The sequence below is a fragment of the Rana temporaria genome, chromosome 2 (genome assembly GCF_905171775.1).
Source record: "Rana temporaria chromosome 2, aRanTem1.1, whole genome shotgun sequence".
In the NCBI taxonomy this organism is placed as follows: domain Eukaryota; kingdom Metazoa; phylum Chordata; class Amphibia; order Anura; family Ranidae; genus Rana; species Rana temporaria.
Genome location: NC_053490.1, coordinates 92,639,014 through 92,665,712, shown reverse-complemented (window position 1 = coordinate 92,665,712; position 26,699 = coordinate 92,639,014). Strand labels below are relative to the sequence as shown.

Genomic DNA, 26,699 nt, shown 5'->3' with positions numbered 1-26,699 from the left:
ACAAAGAACCCCAATCTGTCAGAGAGATGCAATTAAATATTTCTCGGGTCCGCAGCTTTTTGGTATTAACTAAACTATGCCTAGCATTTAAGGCCCAACTTCTGGACCTGATCAGGATAAGTGAACGTTAGCTGGAAACTGGAAAATGCTAATTTCTCTTTTTGAAGAGCAAATCCAAGCAACAAGTATAATCAGCCAGAAATTATTTAAACCACTGTCACTAGGATACTTTTAAAAGTTTCATTTATTTATTATTATATACACTCACCGGACACTTTATTAGGTACACCTGTTCAATTGCTTGGTAACACAAATTGCTAATCGGCCAATCACATGGCAGCATAGGGATATTTCCTTGGCACACTATGGGGCCCCTTAGTACCAACTGAGCATAGTTTCAATGCCACGGCCTATCTGAGTATTGTTGCTGACCATGTCCATCCCTTTTTGACTGCAGTGTACCCATCTTCTGATGACTACTTCAGCAGGATAATGATCCATGTCACAAAGCTCAAATCATCTCACCACTGGTCAAGGCTGGACTGGGACAAAGATTTGGCCCTGGACTTCATCCAGACAGGCCTAACTTGACAGGTCTCTCCTATGGCGGCCGGACAACTCGCGCTGCCCCCCCCCCCCCAAGCCCCCTCTCCCCCTTTACTAGCCGTTCTACTTTATTAGAGTAGAACGGCTGGTACTGGTACTTTTATAGGCAGTACCAGTGGGGAAGCTAGACATTATTTGAACTGAAAGAATCAGTTCGGTGCCCCCCCTTATGGGACAAGATTAGGCAGAAGTGAGAAACCCCCAGGCCATAGCTGTTGAGTCAGCTGTCGTCCCCCCTGCTTTTCTGTTCTCGCCAGGTGAGCGCTGTGGGAAGGCAGAGGAGAGGAGGGGGCGGCGGTCTGCTGTCACTGAAGCCGGCCCACTGAGCCATCGGCCCACCGGGAAACTCCCTGTAGTCCCAATGGCCAGTCCATCCCTGCCACTGGTTTCTTGAACATGACAACGAGGTCACTGTACTCCAATGGCCTCCACAGTCACCAGATCTCATCCAATAGAACACCATTGGGATGTGATGGAACGGGGGAGATTCACATCGTGGATGTGCAGCCAACAAATCTGCAGCAACTGTGTGAGGCTATTATGTCAATATGGACCAAAATCTCGAAGGAATGTTTCCAACACCTTGATGAATCTATGACATGAAGATTAAGGGAAGTTCTGAAGGCAAAAGGGGTCCAACCCGGTACTAGCAATGTATATCTAATAAAGTGGTCTGGTGAGTCTATAATCCAATGCTGCCACCATTTATCAGCCTTCTCACACAACTTCTAGCTGGAACTATGGCCTCTTTCTACATAATTCTGTGTAGTATGACCTCCCTCCCATGATCTAAGTGTGGTCAAAGCGGCAGTGGGTTCATTTGTATAAACATAATAATATTGTTAGGAATGTAATCTTGGCAATGGAATGATACCACCAGGTTATATATCCCTTCCAACATCAGACATTGAGAAAGGGGGAGAAGCTGTAAAAATCCAGATAAAACATGTGGCACACTCATTGGCGATAAGTGGGAGTGGCTGCAATATGCTGGAAATTGGGAGTGGCCTTAAGAGTTAAATATAATCTAAGCCAATTGTTGTTTCATGTTGTAGTCATTACTGTTCTTATTGTGTTACACATTGGTAGGAGTCCCGCTGTGGGCGATAGCCATTTGTTTGTTTCATTTGTTAAAATACCAATAAACATATTTTCAACTCTAAATATAATCTAAGCCTACTCACTGTACACATATGCCACAGACCTTGAACCTAAAAAATACTCCTAAACCACAAGAGTTTTACAGCCACACATAAACCTAAAGGATGGTCTTAAAAAAAATAAAAACAATAATATATATATATGTCTGTGTACAAGGGTCAGCATGGACGCCCTTATTGGGAGGCGACTATACAGCCTCATACGCAACAAACTGCATGCCCTTTTTTTTTCACTTGCTGTCTGAAATATCCCACTAAATTTGAAATGCCATTGTAACGAGATAATCAATTGTTATTCACTTAACCCGTCAGTGGTCATAAAGTTATGGCTTATGGGTGTATATACTGTGGTCTTTTAGGCTGAAATCATACTAGAGCACCGCGCGGCTCACAGCATCACCATTCACCGTTTCAGGTCCGATTTCATCCCAAATTTTTGGCCGAATTCAGACCTGAAATCGACCAGAAGACGCACAGTGCTCCTGTGCAATTTGCACCGGAGCCGCCGCGGAGATATGTGAACCGGGTCCATAGAGAGCTGGTCACAATGTCCTGTCATGCAAATTAGATTTGGGAAAACCCAATTTGCACTAGTGTGAACTCAGCCTTAAAGTTTTAAGTGGTGGTGTGGTGTAACCCTTAGACATGAAATATAAAAAAAGCATATCCCTCTAGAGTGTGTACCTGTTTCAATTAAGAGCACCAAGTGTAATTTCTGTCTGTTGCCATCTGCATGAATCGCTTCTGATAATTTTTCCAGACACCAAGAAAAAAATGGCCACAGGAGAAGGACCTCAGTTCTGTTCCTGCGAGCTGTGGGGAAGGGTGTGTGCCCTTTCCCTCCAATCAGCTGTCAAAACTTTCCTCATTAAGCTCTGAAGAGTGTAATTTCAGCTCCCTGCCCCTTTTCCGAACGCTCAGACAACCTTGATAAATTCTGACTTTTGAACAGAAGTAGAGGAAAGAAGACTGCAAATAAACAGGCACAACTTATGTAGGAGGATTGTTTCATCTCTATCACCTGAGGCCAATCACTTTAGTGGGTATATATGCAAGGGTTTATAACCACTTTAAAGAGTCACTAAAGGAAAAAAATTTTTTTTAAAATAACAAACATGTTATACTTGCCTCCACTGTGCAGTTCGTTTTGCACAGAGTGGCCCTGATCAATGTCTTCTGGGGTCCCTCGGCAGCTGTCTCTGGTCCTCCCCGCACAAACTACACACGTTCATGCGAGAGAGCTTGCATTGTGTGTAGTCCTTGCATACGCGCTCCCGTGATACAGCGAGCGGCCATAGCCGCTCACTATCACTTGGCCCCCGCCCCTCGGGGCGCCGCGTCACTGGATGTGATTGACAGCAGCGCCAGCCAATGGCTGCACTGCTTTCGATCCATCTGCTCTAGCCAATCAGCGGCCAGGCTGAGCAACGAAGAGGATCTCAGGACCGAGCGCGGGACTTTCGAGGGATCAGGCAAGTATAACGGGGGGCCGGGGCGGTATACTCTGAAGTTTTTTTCACCCTAATGCATAGAATGCATTAAGGTGAAAAAACTTTTTCCCTTACAACTCCTTTAAGTCTTGGAAACCCATATAGACATGGAAGAAAGATACACAGGCTGTGCAAATAAGTTCTGGTGGGATTTAAAATCAACTGGTGCTTCAGGCTCATCATATAGATTCATCAGCTGAGTATGCCTGGCACTGGGTAGAGAGATTATAGTGTACAGGCCGAAAAAGTTGGGACGTTGTGTAAAATGTAGATAAAAACTGATTAATGGTTATAATTCTTAAAGTGTTCTGCAATTTCTGTAAGTAAAATGTCTTCTCTAAATAGTACAAATGAAGGAAATGATGGCCTTCATGTATAAAGGTATTTGCCAAGTGTCTGAAAGGAAAGTGGTCCTCCCTTAGCAGCCAGATACCTGGAATCTGATTGGCTGCTACAGACTCTTAGATGAGGCCATCTGTCTAACAGATTAAAGCAAATAGGAAAGAACTACCTTACCTAAACCTGGCCAGTCTTTCCTCACAAAGTGTGTGCTATGTCTGACAGGTGTCTCCTTCATGTGTAAAGAGGTTTTCCCTGTACAGCAGACAGGTGTCATCTGACTGTGTATAGAGCTCTCCAGACCTGTCAGCGTATGTTATCTCAACTGGTAAGAGCTCTCATGTGGGTCCACTCAAACAGCTCTATAAAAATGACAGCTCCATCTAAAAGCAAACAGATATCAGTCCAAGAGTGTTCTCGATCTTTACAGAACAGAGAAGACTTCTGAGTAAACACATGTGACAGATCTGGATGACTTCTGTCTTTCCCACCAAGGTAGAGATTTCTTTTTGTGAAATAATGTGTGCCTCTAAAAATCCAATCCATCATCTCCAGCACAAACAGCGGGGAGGGGCAGATCAAACACCCACACCGATTCTGTGTGAGGCGCGGGATGGCGGCTGGAAAGCTCTCTTTGAGAGATCCAGATGTACATGTATGAGATGGGACACGCTGGCTTTCCACTCCTAGGAAATCCATGAATAGAGTCCTCTTCACTGCATGGCTACGCCATCTCTGATCTGTCCTTCATGGAAAACTCCTCTGTCAGCCTGCAGTATAGGCAAAGACAGAAAGCCCTTTACAGTTCATGAGGGAGGCAATATTAGTGTCACATTAGACATGAAACAGAACTTATGCCGCGTACACACGACCGTTTTTCATGAAGAGAAAAATGCAATTTTTTAAATTGGTCATGAAAAACGACCGTGTGTAGGCTCTAGAGCATTTTTCTTAAAGTGAAAAATGGGCATAAAAAATTTAGACCATGCTCTATTTTTTCTCGTCGTTTTTCACGTCGTGAAAAATGGTCGTGTGTTGGCTTTAACAATGGGGAAAAAAACGTGCATGCTCAGAAGCAAGTTATGAGAAGGGAAATTTGCATAATCAGCCCAAAGGGTGGCATCAATCGAATTTAACTTCTCCTTTATAGTGCCGTTGTACGTCACCGCGCTTTGCTCGAACATTTTTTTTCACGATCGTGTGTATGCGCAAGGCAGGCTTAACAAGAATCATGTCGAGAAAAACTTGTTTTTCCATGACATTAAAAACGGTCGTGTGTACGCAGCATTACACTTTAGCCAGCAAATATGGGAGAGATCTGTGAAAGTGATGCAGTACGAGCACTGCGCTCTTTCATAACATACTGTATTTGTTATGTTACCTTTGGTCACTTAGAGAAGGCTTCCAGTTACATTGTGGCTTCTTAACCACTTGACCACTGGGCACTTAAACCCCCTTCCTAACCAGACCAATTTTCAGCTTTCGGTGCTCTCACAATTTGAATGACAATTACTCATACATACAGTCATACAACATTGTACCCGTATGAAATTTTTGTCCTTTTTTTCACACAAATAGAGCTTTCTTTTGGTGGTATTTGATTACCTCTGGGTTTTTAATTTTTTGCGCTATAAAAGAAAAAAAGACTGAAAATTCTGTAAAAATAAAAAAATGATTTTCGTTTGTCATATTAGCAGGTTATTTCTCACACACAGCATATGCATACCACAAATTACACCCCAAAACACATTCTGCTATTCCTCCTGAGTATGGCAATACCACATGTGTGAGACTTTTACACAGCGTGGCCACATACAGAGGCCCAACATGCAAGGAGCACCATCAAGCGTTCTGGAGCACCCAAGCCAATTCTGACATTCCTCTCCTACATGTAAAAATCATCATTTATTTGCTAGAAAATTACATAGAAACCCAAAACATTATATATGCTTCTTTAGCAAAGACCCTAGAGAATACAATGGCGGCCATTACAACTTTTTATCTTGCACGGTATTTTCGCAGCAATTTTTTGAACATGTGTTTTTTTTTTAAAAAACAGTTTGGTGCTTAAAAAAAAAAACAGTAAAGTTAGCCCAATGTTTTTGCATAATATGAAAGATGAAGTTACGCCGAGTAAATAGATATCCAACATGTCACCCTTCAAAATTGCACACGCTCGTGGAATGGCGCCAAACTTTGCTACTAAAAATCCCCATAGGTGACGTTTTAATTATTTTTATTAGTTACGGAGGAGGTCTAGGGCCAAGATGATTGGTCTCGCTCTAACATTCGCAGCGATACCTCAAATGTGTAGCTTGAACACCGGTTTCATATGTGGGCGGGACTACGTGTGCGTTCGCTTCTGTGTGCGAGCACACAGGGACAGGGGCGCTTTAAAAAAAAATATATATTTTATTTTACTTTATTTATTTTAGTTTGACACTTTTTTCCCCAAAAATAATTTTTTTGAGCACTTTTATTCCTATTATAAGGAATGTAAACATCCCTTGTAATAGGAATATAACATGACAGGTCCTCTTTACAGTGATATATGGGGTCAATAAGACCCCACATCTCACCTCTAGGCTGGGAAGCCTGAAATAAAAAATAAAATATCCTGGCTTCGATCGTAGCGGTGAGTGGTGAGTATTGGCAAGGTATTGGAGAATTGCAGGGTATTGCAGAGTATTGGAGTATTGCAGAGTATTGTGCAGGGTATTGCAGAGTATTGTGCAGGGTATTGCAGAGTATTATGCAGGGTATTGTAGAGTATTATGCAGGGTATTGCAGAGTATTATGCAGGGTATCGCAGAGTATTGTGCAGGGTATTGCAGAGTATTGTGCAGGTAATTGCAGAGTATTGCCCAGGGAATTGCAGGGTACTGCAGAGTATTGCGCAGGGATGGATGGCTGGATCTGTGACTGCAATTGTCACAGATCCAGCCCACAGTGCTGCTGCTGCCACTCGCTCTCCCCCCTCTCCTTTCACACTGTACCGATCGGTACAGAGAGGAGAGGGAGGAACTGGCGGTGTGGGGCGCGCGAGAGCAGGATTCTGGGAGGACATCCCAGGGACGTCCTCCCAGAATAACTCGACCGCCCTGTAGACGTCTTTTGTCTATAGCGCGGTCGGCAATAGGTTAAGTCGGCTTCACAACATTCTTTTTTTAATCAAAAAGGTGATTATTGAGCAAGTAAATAAACAACAATTTCCAATGTACAAGTACAAAAAATAACTGTTCAACTACACATTATTGTTATGAAGACATTTGCCTCTCAAGCATCACATAACCACGTCAGATATCACTCAAACCCCACACTGACACCGAGCGAATCATTCTAGGTAGAGATATGGTACACATTACATTACCTCTTATATACATTGCAAAATTCAGGACATCACAAGCTTTTTCGGGCTTAGACCAGGCGTATCCAGCCATCTTGACCATATACGTTCAAACCTGCCCGGGCACCCCATGTGCTGGTAAATATATTTTTCCATAATAAGGGTGTTCCCCATATGAGTTATCCATTAAGAGTGAGTGGGTGGTGAGGAGGACTTAAAAGCAATTTCCTGGCTTGAAACAGCGCCCTAGAGATTGCCACCCAGATCAATTCCTCCGGTATCACATCCTCCAGAACCCCCAATATACAACACATAGGGTCAATAGGAACTTTAGTCTGAAACACCAGATTGAGTGTGCCTACCACCTCACTCCAGTTTCTGAGTAACTTCGGGCAGCGCCACAGAAGATGTACAAGATCCCCGTCATGCCGCTGACATCTGCAGCATACCGGATCTGCCACTCTACCCATCCTATGAAGTTTTACTGGAGTGTAATGTACTTCACAACAATCTTAAACATTTTTTTTTGTTTTAGATACCAAAATTTAAATCCCCATTAGTTTATTGTTTGTGAAGAGCTGGGTGGCACCAATACTGTTCATCCAAATCCAATTGTAATCAATCAGAAAAATTTGTTGTATGCAAAAACCTTACAAAATAAAATACATATGGGCCCAAAAACCATAAAGCAGTGGTTCTCAACCTGGGGGTCGGGACCCCCTCAGGGGTCAAATGATGATTTGCCAGGGGTCACCAAATCCTGGGCTGTTCCTGAAGCCCGCACCACTCTCCCAGCCTTTTGCAACCGCCCAGCAGGGCTGTCCCTGGAGCCTGTGACTGCCCAGCCGGCTGTTCCTGGAGCCTGTGGCATGGCTGGAGGGCAGAGACTAGAGGTCAGCTGACTGGTGAGGAATATGAAGTGGGAGAGGCTGGAGGAGACCCTATCTCCTGATTTCGGCATGCTACAAGACACCACAAAGTCAGAGACACGGTGTAGCCAGAGATACAGTGAGTAACACTACCTGTGATTATTTTTGCCATTAGAAGTCCCCACTACAATTCTCAGATCAGAAGATGACTTTGACAAGAGCACTTAAGTTGGCTGATCAGGACTCCCCCCAGCATTGCCACTTATCCCAACTCCCCGCCAGCACTGACACTCATCCCATTCCCCCCACCAAGGAGTAAGAGAAGGAATAACATTTGAGAATACATGGAAGGGAGAGGAAAAGAGGGGGAGGAACCAAGAAAAAGGGAGAAAAAGAATATGAGAAATAACAAAGACGGCTAGAGAGAAGGATGGGGAAAGAAAACAAGAAATTAGGATAGAGAGAGAGATCCAAGGGAAAGAAAGGAGAACAAAGAAAGAGTGGTACATCCTAAAATGTACCATAAGGGGTTTTAACACTGTACAGTACGAGTGGAAGGGACTCAGGGATCGCTAAATGTCCATGGGTTAGGGGTGCAAATTACTTGTCTTGGGTGCTGACAACCCACGCTATGAAAATAATTTTACTGTTAGGGGTCCCCACAACTTGGAAACTTTTATCAAGGGGTCAGGGCACTAGAAGGATTGAGAACCCCTGCCATAAAGGCTTAATATTTGCACACAGGATGACGATAAATATCAAAAAGACATAAACTAGAGCACTTATGATCCCCTCTGTAGACTCGCAGAATATAAAAGCATTTAAAATAACACAGACTAGCATCTAGAGAAAGTGAGCAACAAATCAAAACCAAAGCAAAAAAGTCAGAAACCATAAAAGGAATTCCATCATAGGACTTCATTCAAGAATTTTACATTTAAAGTTGAAGTTTCAGATCACTTTTTATAGAGCCAAAGCAGTCACCATGTTATATAATGATGACATCTCTCCAAAAACAGTCATTAGTTTATTTTTGTCTGTGGCCCATTAGTGAGATTTCCATTCACTTCTTGTCCATCAATGAGGAGCTCCGGCTTGTACGAACCTAATTCGAACCCACCTCAGCTGTCTTGCCAGGAAGCAGTCACTGAACAGCACCAATCATAGGCATTCACATGCATATTTACACTATATTACCAAAAGTATTGGGCCACCTGCCTTTACAACTTTAATGGCATTGTAAATCACATAAGTGCAGTAATCTTTGATTGAACTTTAATGGCAACCCAGTCTTCGTCCGTAGGGTTCAATATTGCATTGGCTCACCCTTTAACAGCTTCGGCTCTTCTGGGAAGAGTTCACGAGTTTAGGAGTGTGTCTATGGGAATGTTTGACCATTCTTCCAGAAGCGTATTTGTGAGGTCAGGCACTGATGTGGACGGGAAGGCCTGGTTCTAAGTCTCCACTCTAATTCATCCTAAAGGTGTTCTATCGGGTTGAGGTCAGGACTCTGTGCAGGCCAATCGTGTTCCTCCACTACAAACTGGCTCATCCATGCCTTTATAGAACTTGCTTTGTGCACTGGTGCACAGTCATGTTGGAACAGGAAGGGGCCATCCCCAAATTGTTCCCACAAAGTTGGGAGCATTAAATTGTCCAAAATTTCTTAGTGTGCTGATGCCTTAAGAGTTCCCTGATGATTTGGACCAGTGCACACAGCAAGGGCCATAAAGACATGGATGAGCGAGTTTAAGGTGGAGGAACTTGACTGGTCTGCAGAGAGTTCTGACCTCAACCCGATAGAACATCTCTGAAATTAATTAGAGCCGAGACTACGAGCCAGGCCTTCTCATCCACATCAATGCCTGACATTACAAATGCGCTTCTGGAAGAATGGTCAAACATTCCCATACACACTCTTAATCCTTGTGGATAGCCTTTCCAGAAAAGGGTGGGCCAACTTAATATTGAACCCTACAGATTAAGACTGGGATGCCATAAAAGTTCATGTGTGTATAAAGGCAGGAGTCCCAATACTTTTGGTAATAATTGTTTATAAACACACCCTTTGTATACAAGCAGCTGCAGGGCAGGGAATACCTCAGCTGCTTATGATTGGCAGTGTGAAGTGACAGCCTCCTGGCGGGATAACGGAGGTATGTGTAAAAAAGGATCTGAACGTGCCTGAGCTCATTCCTACTGTCCACAAGCCAACAGGAAGGGAGTAGGAATCTCTACACGAGACAATTTTTGTTGTCATTTGAACACATTGGAAGAACTCTTCTCACCTCTTGCTTCTGTTTCAACTCTAAATTTTTGGATTTGCCATTATTCTCTTTCTCTGCAACATTTGTCACGCTCCTCACATGCCCGCTGTATTGAATTGGTGGATGGTGCCACCATGTAAATCATAAGAAAATAAGGTCTTCACCAACACACCTGGATACAGTTATAATCTGGTCTTTTATTCACATAAAGCAAAAGGCATCACAGGCCGATGATTTAGGATCTCTTTTTCAAGGCACAAAAAGAGATCCGGCAAGGTCCCAAAACATTGGCCCCAGATGCCTGTTGCTTTGTTTAAATAAAGAATAGCATAAACAACATGGCTGTGGTTCTAATCTTCCCCTACTTTTTGTGAAACTAAAACAAAATGTTTGGGCATTACATATAATTTGATTAGGTAGCTAACTGCAGAATTTATTTCATGAAAGCAATCTACGAAAACCTTGTTTTACAATTTATTTCTGATCTCCGACAACCACTCAAGGCCCACATTGATAAATAGAGTATTAATGTTTAAAAGGAGAAGTCCAGCCTGAGCTTTTTTGGCTGGGCTTCTCCTCTGGGTCACAGAAGTGCAATTTTGTTTTGGACTCCTATGACCTGTTTTCAGCGGAGAGCGGTCTGAAGTCCGCTCTCCGCTGACGTCACTGCCATCAGTCGAGGCAGCGCATCATCCCGACTTCCAAGTCTGGATCCGCCAGCTGCCTTGATTGATGGCAGTCTCAGCGAGCTGCTGAGACGGACGCTCCCTGCCCCTCCAAAGCTTAGCGCTCTAATGAGCGCAGAGAAGAAAAGCAGAAGCGATGCTGACAGTTCTGCTCAGGGAGGAGTGAGAACCGAGCCATTGGCGGTGTTCAGTGGCTCAGTTCTTAGTGCAGAGGCGCCGGGGGACAGATTCAACATCGGTCTGATGCTGCATCCATCGAGGTAAGAATGAATAGAAAAAAAAAAAAAAAAAAACCAGACTTCTCTTTTAATTCTCTTCTATTCCTGTATCTCACCTCTCCATCTTTAAATCTAATTGAGCATACAGTAAGTCCACTACATGAACGAGTTCCGTTCCAGGAGTTAATTCATAAGTCCAACTTGCAAAGATCAGTGCTTGCAGACAGAGGCTGAGAGTGCTGATAAGTGTGTTTTGGCGGTGGGCGTCCCCCTGTTAGAATACAAAGACACAGCATGGGAGATCGCTGCACCAACATTGTTTTTGTTGGTATGGCATTTTTTTTTGTTCAGCCCACTAAGTTGAACGAAAGGGAACTGTGTGTGTGTGTGTGTACACCCATCCTAACAGGATTGGACACATGAACACGTTTTCATTTTTTTAAATTCGGAAATTGAATGTTCACATGTAGGGAACTTCCTGCACTGTGATTTAGCCTTGGATTGCATGTACAATCATACCAGCAAATACAAACAATAATGTAAACTGTCAGCGCAAAAGACTAGTGCATAAGACATATAAATAAATATGGACAGAGGATAGATCTAAAAAACAGTCACAATTCTTTAGTCCATATTCTAATATGTAGTGATAACCAATCTTTTAAAAAAAAAAAAAGGGGAGGAAGGGGATGAGGATGATGAGAGGATGGTAGGCGGCAGCTGTCCTCAGAGAAAGCCGGCTCTGCAGGGGGAAGACAGGGAAACAAAACAGGAAGCGCCACCTAAGTGCAATATATTAGACACATTTTATTGAGTTTAAAAGGAAAAGCACTTACAAACATTAAGTCTGTCTCCAGCCTACCTGTGAGCCTGGATGCACCTGAGACCGGACCACACCGCGATTACACACAGACGAGCCCATTTTTTTATACATGTTTGTAAGTGCATTTCCTTTAAAACTCAATAAATTGTGACTAATATATTGCACTTAGGTGGCGCTTCCTGTTTTGTTTCCCTACAATCATACCAGCGATCTGGGTTGACCCTCATCTTCCCCCTTATTATTGGTCTTTCTCCCTGCACTGTGCAAATTTTGTGGACTTTCTTTATGAACTCATTGAATGTCACAGTTTTACCACAGTAACAATGGTGGAACATGGCAGCATACTGTGTGTTGGCATGGCTTCTTGTGATTCAACTTGGGTGTTTGCAGTAAGGGGGAACTACACCACAGATGGGGAATTGTGCCTGAAAATATACTGCTCATTTTTCCCAAACATACACGTTAAGGGGCTTATTTAGCACTGAATGCGACTCTCAAGCATTCACTGTTAGTGAATTGATCACACTCATTTAAAAACACATGCACCAAGCATATTCCCATGTGGTAAATTTTGGTTGAATCTGGAATTCAATGCTTTATAAATATGCCCATAGGGCTTGTACACACATAGCATGGCGACTGGTGTTTTTTCCGCACTGGATAATGGCCAGTCACCACTAGGGCACATGGAAAAATGGTTTTCCATTATCACTGTTCACACTGCAATGCAGCTCAGAGGTATGGTGCAGTACGCTGCTCTGAACTACAGACATGTAGCATTTTAACACAATGCCCAGGAAGGCACCGCAGTGTCATAACACCACAAAACACACTCTCCTAACGTGTAGAGACGTGAATGAAAAGTCACTTTGTGCACTTCAAATAAAGGTTAAAAAAAACTGAAAAAAAATAATTAAACAGTGTCATGCTGTGAAATGCACATCAAACTGCCCCCTCACCGTGACTCGCCGCCGCCAAAATCGTGCAGGTGCCAGCACATTAAAACAGAGTACTTTAGTGTGCGGGCAGTGTAAATGAGCCTCTAGGTGTTTATGGATTACATACAATTTAACCACTTCCATACTGGGCACTTACGCCCCTTCCTGCCCAAGCCAATTTTCAGCTTTCAGCACTGTCGCACTTTGAATGACAATTGCGCGGTCGTGCTACACTGTACCCAAACAATTTTTTTATCATTTTGTTCCCACAAATAGAGCTTTCTTTTGGTGGTATTTGATCACCTCTGCGGTTTTTATTTTTTGCGCTATAAACAAAAGAAGAGTGACAATTTAAAAAAAAAACACTATTTTTTACTTTTTTATTTAATAAATATCACAATTTAAAAAAAAAAAAACATTTTTTTTCCTCAGTTTAGGCCGATATGTATTCTTCTACATATTTTTGGTAAAAAAAAATCGCAATGATCATATATTGATTGGTTTGCGCAAAAGTTATAGCGTTTACAAAATAGCTGATAGATTTATGGCATTTTTATTTTATTAATTTTTTTACTAGTATTGGCGGCGATTTGCGATTTTTTTACTGTCACCGTGTCATTGCGGCGAACACATCGGACACTTTTGACACGTTTTTGGCGCCATTCACATTTATACAGCGATTAATGCGATAAATATGCACTAATTACTGTATAAATGTGACTGGCATTCAAGGGGTTAACACTAGGGGGTGAGGGAGGGGTTAATATGTATCCCTAAATTGTGTTCTAACTGTGGGGAAAGGGGGGTGACTGGGGGAGGTGACCGATGCTGTGTCCCTATGTACAAGGGACACAGATCGGTCTCCTCTCTCCCCTGACAGGACGTGGAGCTCTGTGTTTACACACAGAGCTCCACGTCTTGTCCCTGTAGCCGCCGATTCCGAGTGCCTGGCGGACATCGCGACCGCCAGGCACGCGCATCGGCATCTCGGGGACGCGCCGGACGCGCGCGCGCGCCCCCCAGTGGCCGCAAGAATACAGGACGCCAAATGACGTCCTGTTGAATTTTCAGAGTAACCGTGGAGCCGTCATTTGACGATGGCCCGGTACTCTAGTGGTTAAAGTAATTGTAAAGGCTTTTTTTTTTTTAAAGATAAAAAAATAACAAACATGCTATACTTACCTCCTCTGTGCAGTTGGTTTTGCACAGAGCAGCCCGGCTCCTCCTCTTCTCTGGTACCTCTTTGCTGCTCTTGGCCCCTCCCTCCTATAGCATGCCCCCACAGTCAGCAGCTTCCTATGGGGGCACTGTACCCAAGTCACAGCCTTGTGTGCCCATTCAGACACGGGCCCCTGACCCGGCTCTGCCCCTCTCTCCCCTGATCATCTGACTGTCTTTGATTGACAACTGTGGGAGCCAATGTCACTGCTGCTGTGTCTCAGACTATCAGGAGTGTCCCGGATGGCTCAGACATTTGTGGACATCGCTGGAGAGAGATGGGGCTCAGGTAATTAATTAGGGGGTGCTGGGGAGGCTGCTACACACATAAGGCTTTGTATCTTAATGCATACAATTTAAAACTCCTTTAAATGATTATATCCATAGCAGGAAAAATAATTGATGGCCAGGTTTTCTGCCAAATAAGACTATATATCACAGTTCCATTCGTCTTCCAGCTTATCTCCTGTGCCTTATAACTCTAAAACCTAAAACGTGTTCCGCAGTTGTTTGGATTAAAGACAATAAAAAAACTGCTCACTGTAACGAAGTATATTAAACTTTGAAATCAACATACCTGTAGAAATTTGAATATTGCATTTTGTCCCGTCCTCCTCGTCCAAAGAAATGAACTAGTAATGTAGTATTGATATCATCATCATCTGACAAGGTCTCCTACAAAGAACAACATAACTTTGGCATAAATAATCTTCTAACATTTTATAGGACGGATATTTTCAGTCATTAAAACATGGTTATAGCTGGGGCCTACAACATTTTGAGAGCCACATCCAGCCTATGGGATGCTTGTTGGACATCACTACAATACATCACTTTCTGGCTTGTCCTTGTCACTCAGTATATGTATACACTAATTTTAGCCTTTTTCAAAAGTGTAGTCCTTTCTTAGACCCTACAGGTGTCAATCTTGCAGCACTAGCTGGCAAATAGGATGTATATGTAGTTTCCTAACCCTTTTACCCCCGAGGAACCTATGGTTCTTGGAGAACCCTTGCTAAAAAAAGATTCTAAGATTCTACCTACAGCTCACAGTACACTGGCATGATCAAACTGAAGAATGTTCTAAATCAAAAAAGTAATGTAGAGTAATGTGGCGTACCTCTTTAAAATTATTCTTCTGTGCTGTCTGGATCACAAACAGAATTTCAAAGTATTTACAAAGTAAACCAGCTAGATGACTATGGTCTGTGACTACAGAACATGCCTGTGTAATGTGAGGCAGCATAACACTTCTAGTCTCCACCAGAAATGAACGTGACAGGGTGCCAAAGTAGGGGAGCAACCGGGAGACAAAGGAAGAGAGTTGTCACCCTATAACAGAAAAATGCCTAAACAAGAACCTTTATGACAGTATAATCGGGTATATTTTGGGAAATGCTATAGGTTTAAAAAGACCGAACATCACTTTTGAAATAATATTAACATGTAAAAGCTTACTTGCGATCTAACTGATTGCGTTTACATACAATTTCAGTATTTGTAAACCAAAACAATGAACTTCTATCTGCTCCTTTTTGGCCAGTTCCTCTTCAAGATCAGGCCAATTCTAACTTGTCTCACATACATGTAAAATCTTTATTAATTAGAACCTTTAAACAGTAAATATTTAACGAAGAGAGTTAAATTGGTGATTGTTGCAATTTTTGAGGTCACACGATATTTGTGCCGCGGTTCATTAAAACATGAATTTTCAGGAAAAAAATGCACCTTAACAACTTCCTGGGCACTTTTACCCTCTTTCTGCCCAGACCAATTTTCAGCTTTCAGTGCTGTTGTACTTTGAAAGACAATTGCACGGTCATGCAACACTGTGAATATATTAATTATTTTTTTTAGACAAATAGAGCTTTCTTTTGGTGGTATTTAATCACCACTGGGTTTTTATTTTTAGCTAAACAAATGGAAATAAGACAAAACATTTTGCAAATAAGTAATTTTTCTCCTTCACTGATATGCGCTGATGAAGCTACACTGACTGGCACTGATGAGGCAGCACTGACTGGCAGTGATGGGGCCATACTGATAATCAGGGCACTGATGATCAGTGCCTTGATTATCTGTGTAAATGTCCTCCGTCACACTTGCTGGTTACTGGCTCTCCTTACGCTGTAATAACGCGCAAGGTAATTAATGCCTTTAACAGGCAAGTGCGTTCACATGTGATCAGCTGTGATTGGATACAGCTGATCACAGAGTAAAGGGCAGCTGCGATTGGCCCTTTAACATGATTTGTGATCAGTTGTTTCTGAAGGACACATCGATCACAGAGTGCGTCCCAGGGGGTGAACAGGGAGCGTGGTTCTGGAAGGATGTGCATGGACGTCTTCCCTGAACAAGAGTGTCACCCTGCAGCTGTCTTTCGGCTATAACATGGGTCTGAGGTGGTTAATGACCTTTAGTGCACACAAACGCAATATGATACCCAATGTTTGGTAAAATATAAAAGATAATGTTAATGTTTCAGTGAGTAAATAGATAACCAACATGTCATCCTTTACAATTACACACGCCAGTGGAATTGGTAACAAACTGAGGTACATTAAAATTATCCATAGGCAACATCAAATATCTCCTTACTCCGTGTTGCAAATCAAAATACATTTATATACATTTCCCGAATACAACGTGTAAATATGAATCATAAATGCATAGATATATAAAAAAAAAAAAGGCAATAATAAAAAAAATAGAAAATATCACTGCTGCTGCTGCTTTAACAATTCCACAAAATATATCAAAAAGTATGGAATCACAAAGTGCAGTACCATACATATACCATAATCTAAAAAGTGAAAACATACACTGTGTTCACCTGCAGCTCTGTGATAAAGAAATAAATCAAAAATAAAAGTGTCCAACTGTGAATCCTCAATGAATCCAAAGTATCTTCATAGCCAAATAAACTGTGCCTCACTATCTTGCACCGATACACCAGTGCACCCAGTGATTATCCTCTCCCAGTGGCTAGAAAACTCACCATATATATATATGCTTTTGTAATTAACAGACAAGCTTTAAGCCAAGATTCCCAATGAATGTGGGTTTGAAATTTCAAATTGACCCAATGTGAACGTAGTCTAAATGCAGGTTATGAGATAACGCCGGCCACCAAAACGTTTATAGTCCTCCTTTCCTCACTCACGCTTTAGGCTCTGATTTTAACATAAAAGATGTGCATAAATAATCCAATATGTAGTTCAAACCAGGTAATTTTAATAAAAAAATGCTAAAAAAATGCTACTTACAAAGGGTCATCAATCATGAAACATATTGCAACGGGTAGACTAAGGGTTCATGCACATCGCAGCTCAAAGAATTGGCTCCTACAGGCTTTTGAGCGGTTATTTTTTTCTGCCTGGAAACTCCCTTCCATGTTAGCTAATGTGTCCAGGTAAACCATGGAGTTTTCAAACATATGCTCCTACAAGCAGAACCCAACCAAACTTGTGTTTTTGAGAGGAGCTAATGCCCCCCGAAGAGCTCAAAGTAGCTCCAAAATGTTCAAAAAAATTTACAATTTAGTATCTAGAATAGTTTGTGAGAAAAAAAAATTCAATCTAGGATGGTCTGTGAAAAAAAAAATGCTTAGGGCTCATGCACACTGCAGCTCAAAAGAAAAGCTGCTTTTACAGGCATTTAAACTTTTTATTTATTGTGCATGTTTTTATTAAGCTTCTTCAAGCTCCTTTGAGCTTTTTGAGCATAGGCATTTTTTTTCCACAGACCCTCCCCTAGATAATATTTTCTTAACCACTGTATAAGTAAAACAAAAAGCTGGAACAAAGGTTTTTGTGCATTTTAAATCAACTTCACTGATATCATGGGAATGAAAAACATCCATTGCAAAATAAGCAGTGACCATTAGAACTCAGATCTCTCCTCTGCCCTTAAAAGCATTTGATCAAACAGATTGGTTTGATCAGATGCTTTACAAGCCGGTAATAGCTTGTAAACAACAAATGGAAACCAGAAGTGGCAAAATTCTCGTGGCTTCCGACTTCATTCATTAAAATAGGTGGGAAACCCTTACTGTCTGTAAACGGCCACACATGATGCAACAGTCCTGGGCTACCATATCACACCAGCGAGCCCAGGAACGGCAGCGAGAGGGGGGCCTGCTTCCGTGTCCTGTAAAAATGATCAGACGGCTATAGAACAACTCAATCACTTTTACAGGAAAGCCCATCGCCAGTTTAAAATTTCAATACCAAGATCATGGCTGCAACTGCAGCCATGATCCTGGTATCATCCCTTCCCGATGAGGAGGTATATATTCATACGGTGGTCAGGAACCATACAATTGAAATCATTTTTTGTATATCTGTTTAATAAGCTTCCTAGCTGCTGTTTTCAGCACTGCCTAATTCACATCGAAACTACACAAAACCTCCTCCCCATAATATGAAGAGGTGGGAGTGTTCTGTAGTACCAACACACTTCATATGCTAAGCTGGCAAAGCTGCTCCTCTCTTCATTAGCAAAGAACAATGAGCAAGTGTTGTCATCCTAGCACAGGACAGGGTCTGAGGTCAAAATCAAGAGAAACAATAGCCTGAGAAAAAAAAAAAACTACCATCACATATAAGTACTGGTAAGATGTTAATTTTGTTAGAAGGTTTGGATCCATTTTAAGGCTGGTCATATATTAGTAGAATATTGTTTGAACGTTTCTACAGACAGTCTGAAGAATCCTTTGTTAGCGCATTTGACCTGGTCATCACTACGTAAACCAATTTTGCCCCGAAAAAAATTGTCAAGACCGGCTACTTGAATGGAATACCAGTTTGTATTTTCTGCCTAGAACATGTGCTTCACAATATGTACAATTTTCCCAAACACAAACCACATTCGCTGTTAGAATTTGGTTAATTTGAGGGAAAAAAAATTCTGTCCTCCTTTGGTTGATTTGACCCAAACAACAATCAGAAAATGGAACAAACGATACAAAAAATTCTAACACTGTTTTACTTGTGTACAGCCAGCATTAGTCTACAGGGAGAGTAGAAAACTCCTTTGATTTGGTAAATTTAGTGATCTGAGCAGCTCCCGGTTTTAAAATAATATCCTGTTTTTAAATGAGGTCTTTGATTTGTGTTCTGCTCATTTTCTGGGGAGAGAGTTTATGTAACTGAACACCTAGTCACACTAGACAGAGCTGCTGATGGGCAGAACATATTACAGTCTGAGGTGAGGTCTGCGGACAGATTGCATGTCAGGCTTCTTAGAGAGCAGAAGAGTCATGGTAAAGGAATGTTAAAGCAGAAGCCTTCCTGAATGACTTCACAGGACTCTGCAGTTTGGAAACAACGACAGGGTCTAAGTGCGCTCTCTCTGCGGATGCATACTTGTGTTTATTCTGCTTGAGCGTAGAAGATGAGTCCGTGCAGACACCTTTGTAGTAGAATTTGCACCATCAAAAAGATTTGGAATAAGTCTAGTGGGTTGGAAAATGTCTGTGACCAAATACAGGCATGAGTGAGTGCTATACATGCCGTACATTGCTTCAGACTCTTCAGCCATAATAAGCAATATGTAATGCTTGAAGTGCACATATGAAGACCAATCGTACAACACCATCCAGCACTTAAAATAGGTCAGTTGAACAAAGACTTCTATTTCAGTAATGTGTGATCACTGATAGAGTAACCAAAAAACATAAGCCATTGGGTGACTTTAACAGGTGAGTTCTCAGCTTCATCCACATGCTCAAGCCATTCAATGAGAATCTCTTTCGCACTGCTGGAGCTTTACTTTATATTAGAGAAAAGAGACATCATCAGTCACAGTGTTAGAATTGCAAATCCATGAAGTAGAGAAAGCTCAGGCTGGCAGCTTAGAAAATAAGCTGCAACTGCTTATCAACAAAAAGTTTTCTACACTATATTACAAAAAGTATTGAGACACCTGCCTTTACATGCACATAAACTTTAATGGCATCCCAGTCTTAGTCCGTAGGGTTCAGTATTGAGTTGGCCCATCCTTTGCAGCTATAACAGCTTAAAGGGGTTGTAAACCTTCTTGTTATTTCACCTTAATGCATTAAGGTGAAAAAAACGTCCGATACTTACAGGCCCCCCAGCCCCCCGGTTTACTTACCTGAGCCCTCGAAAGTCCCGCATCGAGAACATGCTGGCTTCTTGGCTCGGACTTCTCGGCTCTTCATTGGATAGATTGATGGCAGCGCAGCCATTCGCACGCTCTGCTGTCAATCAACTTCAATGACGTGGGCGCCGGGGCAGAGTCCTGTATTTAGCGTCTATGTACGCCAAAATACAGCACCCGAGAGCGCGCCTGCAAGGTAACACCCTTGGGAGAGTGCTTCCCAGATGGTGTTATCAGAAGCGGGGAGGAGGCAAGACAGCCGCCATTGGAACCCGGAAGAGGATGTTCGGGGCCACTCTGTGCAAAACGAGCTGCACCGTGGAGGCAAGTATGACATGTTTTTTTTTATATTTGAACCTTTAATACCACTTTAAACTCTTCTGAGAAGGCTGTCCAGAAGGTTTAGAAGTGTGTCTATCGGAATGTTTGACCATTCTTCCAGAAGCGCATTTGTGAAATCAGGCACTGACGTGGACGAGAAGCCTCTGTTCTACTTCATCCCAAAGTTGTTCTATTGGGTTGTGCAAGCCAGTCACATGCCTTCACCCCAAACTGGCTCATCCATGTTTTATGGACCTTGTTTTGTGCTCTGGTGAACGGTCATGTTGAAATAGAAAGGGGCCGTTCCAAAACTTTTCCCACAAAGTTGGCAGCATGAAATTGTCCAAAATGTCTTGGTATGCTGACGCCTTAACAGTTCCCCTCACTGGATTTAAGGGGCCCAGCCCAACCCCTGAAATGCAACCCTGCCTCCAGCTAACAACCAAATCCTCTACTCCCCTCAACGGTTCATCCCTACCTTTCGTTGCATCAGCTCCTCCCTCTTCGACTGCAAGCTCACAGGAGCAGGGCTCCTCTAACCCTCTTGTTTTGAATTACATGGTTAGTGTAGTGTCCCCCTTTACATTGTAAAGCACTGAACAAACTGTTGGTGCTATATAAATCCACATGCATGTACATTGTGTTAAGAAAGCACATTCATTTAAATAGCGCACCAATGAAATGCATGCACCATTTATACCAATGCAACACACACCACAATGCATGTTAGTGTGTTACTGTTCACAGCTGGGAACTGAGAATCTCACTGAGAATGCGCAGTGGGGTTGCTATTCAGAATGAATGGCACCACAGCTTATAACATACAATGTGGTAATGCAATGCAACCAAGTGAATCCAATCTAAACGTTTAAATTATTTAAAGCTGAACTGCAGGAATTAGCCTTAAGAATACCTTGTATTGAAGGGGCGTGGCCTGACACAGCATGGAGTAGGACGTGTGCACCCTAGGCTCAGTCCATTACTCCTGTTCTATCGTTAATCCTGGACTCTGCTGATCCTCCCATCCACATCTGCCACCTGCCTGGGGTCCCCCTTCACACCTTGCCTGGCTTCTCCTGCCCTCCAGCCATCCGGCGGCCCGAGCGGAGCAGCGACCCTCCCGCACGGTGGCCGCATCTAGGAAAGTCCGCGGCGTCGGCCTATTGATGGAGGTCCGCGGCCATCTTGGCACTCCTCCTCCCGGACCCAGCGCTAGGCCCCGTCCCTGCTACCGGACAAAAGACAGTCCTCCCACCATACCAGGCCTCCGCTGACCATCAGCAACCCAGTGATCCGACCGGAGCGGCACCCCCCCCCCCGTGCGGCGGCTGCATCTAGGCAAGACCGCGGCTTCGGCCTACACACGGTCCGCGGCCATCTTGGTACTCCTACTCTCTCCCTTAGCACTAGGCCCCACCCCTGTTGCCGGCCTTAAGGCCCTCCTCCAGCCATCCAGTGGCCCGAACAGAGCGGCGATCCTCCCGCAGGCTGCTTTCGCCTATACTCGGAGGTCCGTGGCCATCTTGGTACTCCTAATCCTGCACTGGGCCTTGTCCCTTTTACTGGCCTGGAGGCCTTCTTCCCGTCCTTCCTAGCCTACTGAACCTGATAGTTTCACCTATCACACCCGCTATCATGACCCCCCCCCAAAAAGCCAAAAATCGACAACGGCAAAGCTTGCACAGTACCGTCGAAACGAGGAAGAGGAGACTGAGGAAGATGGCGGCGCTGAGAAGACTGAGGAGGTGAGCGTGGGCAGGGAGACACGGATAAACTGCTGAAGGCGATTACTCTCTGCAGGACCTCCTTCACTGCCCAGATTGAAGAGGTCAAGGTAGACATTTAGTAAAGAAAAAATATTGCGCTTATTTGAAGTGAAAAAAGCAGCGATCAAAAGTGTAATACCAAATCTCAAAAATATTCCGATTGCACACCTTCCGGAAAAATGGCCAAGCAGTAAAAGGGTGCTGAAACGATCACCGGCTGGGAACCGGAAAGCAAATCACATATATATATACACTCGCCAGCACACCAGGGATCATAACGTCCAAAGATTTAATGCATATCTATTATTTCAAAAAGAGCAACGTTTCGAGGCCACGCAGGACCTCTTCGTCAGGCAAAAAGATACAAATACAATAAAGCAAACAAATATATAAGAAGCTGTCACCAATGAAAATCTTTGAAAAATAAAACCCACCCACCCCAAACACCTCCTCCCTCTACCCACCCATCCAATCAGGAGTCTACATCAGGTATGTTATGCAAGCACCTATTAGTGATCAGTTAATCACAAACAGGCATGAGCATTAAATCTTTGGACGTTATGATCCCTGGTGTGCTGGCGAGTATATATATATGTGATTTGCTTTCCGGTTCCCAGCCGGTGATCGTTTCAGCACCCTTTTACTGCTTGGCCATTTTTCCGGAAGGTGTGCAATCGGAATATTTTTGAGATTACTTATTTGGGTTTCCTTTTTGCACCCCCGGATGCCGCCCATTGATTGGGTTTATTCATTTCCGTGCCCTTGCATGTTGGGACACGGTGTCACCAATTGAATCTGATTGGGGTGTATCATTCGAATATCAATGGCATTTGATGAGACAACAGCTTCCCAGTTCAACAGAGCTCCAGGTTGTATCTACAATCAAGAGGAGATTGACGCCATCTTGTTTCCTGCTAGTGAAAGCAGAGCGTTTGGGAGCGATACTGTTACCGACATACATCGCGAGATTAAACGATTGAAGAGAAAACGTGTGGATCTTGAATTACATGGACAGACTCTCTCTGAGTATTATAGGACAAAGAAAATTCCAAGAGGTTTTCGTATCAGGAACCAACCCACGATTGGACGCCACAAACGTGAGTTTTGTGAAAAGTGGTGTGAGGTTTCCACGCAGAATTCACTTAATTACATGTTGATTGTGATAGAGGAAGTAAAGGTGCAACTGTGCCAAGTCAACAGGGAATTATCATCGTTTGAAATTACCACTCTTGATGATGATACACAAACAAATGCACTGCAGACCATTGACAATGAAATTTTAGCATATTCTGATAAACAGAAACAGGCTAAACGTGACAAGTTGAGATTGGTTAATCAAGACTATCAGGAGGGACGGGTTTACCCTTGGATATCAGGTGTCACTCGTGCTAGGAGGCGACTCCGCACACGTGGTGGTGGCACACGCAAATTTGGCCAACCACCAACATCTGAGAGTGACCGACCCACCGAGAATCCATCGAGCGACAGTGAGGCCGGAACCACTGCAGGCAACAAACACACGGGAAACGCCAGTAACGGAAACCTTTTTCCGGTTGCCGGCGGAAACGCAGATCCAGGAGGGGCATCAAGAAATCCGGTCCCCCCTTTACCTCGCATGAACACGAGACGGGGAACCGGGCGTGCCCGGTGATTAACCTCTCTTCAAGACCAATCACTGAGGGTGAATCCAAATTGTTGTCCAAGGGTCTGTCATTTTGCCCCGCTAACAGATTAAATTTATTTGACTTTGAAGTAGAGATGTTCAAGTTTGAACGTACCTTGAAAATTAAACAATTCTTTCACAATCAACCTATGTCATTATCTAAAGTACCGTCTCCATTTAGACTAAAAAGTAAGTTTATTCCTCCAGGACAATTTCATTCGATCGAAAGCTACATCAGAACGATCAAACATGATGTCGTTCATAAAGCCTCTAAAAACGCACAGACCAATTTGGGACCTATGGACTTTTCAGCATTGAAATCCCTCAAGAATGACAGAAACATCATAATTAAGCCCGCCGATAAAGGCGGGGGGGTGGTTATCATGGACTACAGTGATTACAGGGAGGGAATGCTTTCCATGTTGGCTGACACGTCTAGTTATTTATTATTGGGGAGTGATCCCCTATTGAGTACCAAGAATGGTTTGGCGAGACTGATCGGTATCGGTCGGACCAATGGCTGGTTGACAGACGAGGTTGCTGATTTTTTGTACAACGAATTTCCTCGTACGCCTGTCATATATGGACTGCCTAAGATCCATAAGGGCATCACGCCCCTTAAATTTCGGCCTATAGTTTCCGGCACTGGTTCTGTCACCCAGCCATTGGCCCAGGTTGTAGACTATTATCTACAACCGGTAGTCAAGGATTTACCAGCATACATCCGTGATACGGGTGATTTCCTTGACAAACTTGGTCCCTCCTCCACATTTGATGACGGTTGGAAGCTTGCCACAATGGACATTTCCTCACTATACACCTGCATACCCAATGAGGCTGGTCTTCAGGCTGTTGATCATTTCTTGTCTAAACGAGGTTCCCTTGAGTTACCAAGGGCTTTTGTTATTGAATGTCTTGAATTTATTTTGGTGAACAATCATTTCAGATTTGAAGGAACGATGTATACACAGATTAGAGGGACAGCTATGGGGAGCTCCGCAGCTCCCTCTTTTGCTAACCTGTTTGTAGGCTATCTGGAAGAGGTGTATATCTATCCATCTCCTTTGTTTCATCAATATGTAAAAAAATGGATGAGATATATAGACGACGTCTTTTTTATATGGACGGGGAGTGAGACGGACTTTGTGAAATTTGTGGAGTATATTAACAGCATTTTCCCAGGGATCGTGTTTAACCCAGAGATTTCGGGTGAATGTATTCCATTCCTCGATGTACTTATCACCATCACTGGTGGTAGTATGACCACATCCCTATATACTAAACCCACCGATAGAAACACTCTGCTACACTTTCAGAGTGCACATCCAACGCATTTACGCCACAATTTGCCGATCTCACAGTTTGTACGGGTCTTACGGATCTGCTCAGATGAGCAAGATAAAAAGAAAGAACTTGATATCATGTACCAGAAATTTCTCGAACGTGGTTATCCCAGACCAATTCTGGATCAAGCTCTAGATAAGGCATTAACTGGTAGCAGCAAAAGTTCTAGGGCTAGTTCGTGCCCTATGCTAGTTCACACGTACAACCAAGAGTCAGGCACAATCAAATGCGCCACGGAACGCAATTTGAAAATATTGCAGTCAGATAGATCTTTGAGTCCTACAATCAAGACCAAACCAATGATGGCGTACAAACGCGGAAAAACGCTACGAGACCATCTAGTACAGGCTGACCCACGACACAAGTACGCGAAGACGGCAACTAAGATATCCCTCAAAACCGGATGTTTTAGATGCTATAACTAATGTATGCAACTCCCTTATTTGTGGTGAATATTTTTCACATCCACATATGGGAGGTCGCTATCCTATACGCGAATATTTAAACTGCAACACCGACTTCTGTGTCTATATTCTAAAATGTCCCTGTACATTGGTATATGTTGGTAAGACTATAGGCCCATTTAAGAAGCGTTTCCAAAAACATAGGAGCGACATTAGGGTAGCCCTAACTAAAACCGCCAAGGGGGAACAGGTAGACTTCAACAAACCTGTGGCTTTACATTTCGTGACAGTCAAACACCAGATCCACGAACTCCGGGGTATGGTTATTGAACATGTTAAAGCACCCTATAGGGGTGGTGATCGGAATCGAGCACTACTTTGCCGCGAGGCCTATTGGATACACACATTAGGGACAGTGCAACCTGGTGGGTTGAACGCGAATTTGTCTCTGACGTGCTTTATAGATGATCGCTGATTGATCGCTGCGACTTCCATTAAGCTCCCCTATGCAATGCCTTATGGCCTTTGATTGGGCTTATCTATTTAGTGTTCTTCTTCAATCACATATTATTCTTGCGCCATCGCATTTATTTAAAGTTATTCTCTGATCTTATCTTGCCATTGTATATTAGGAATGACATCCCATATGGTATTTTTTATACCATCGTTTTTTTTCAAGCCCCCGTGGGCTTCTTTTAACTGTATTTTGTTTTTTCATGGTTGACAATGTAGACATTTGTACATTTGACTATGTATGGACGATGACCCCATCAACTTAGACCTTTAGGCAGGTTTGATATAGGATGTACATCGATATGGCTCGTTTTTGAGTGACCATTTGTCTGTTGGTGTTCTCACCCGGACCGTTAGCCCTTTGTATTGTGTCTACATGTCATATCTTACACTTTTTTAATAGTCTGTTCACCCTGGTGCTTTCTTATCTTTTTGTTTTTTGGTATTTTCTTTTGCTTTTTCTTTTCTTCTGTTTCAGTAATTTCACTTTGTTTTGTTTTTTGATTTCTGCCTTGTTTTGTTTTATTTTTATTTTTATTATTTTGTTTCATTTTTGTTTTGTTTTATTTTTATTTATCTTTATTTTTATTTGTATTTTTCTATTT

At 42.9% G+C, this 26,699-nt stretch overlaps 1 protein-coding gene across 1 annotated transcript in view; it reads right to left on the bottom strand.

Annotated features, from left to right (window-relative positions):
- MICU2 (mitochondrial calcium uptake 2) overlaps window positions 1–26,699 on the bottom strand; it is a 538,279-nt gene that overhangs the window by 27,504 nt on the left and 484,076 nt on the right. Inside the window, 1 exon segment of the mRNA XM_040339327.1 lies at window positions 14,538–14,635. Within this exon segment, the coding sequence (XP_040195261.1) occupies window positions 14,538–14,635 (98 nt within the window).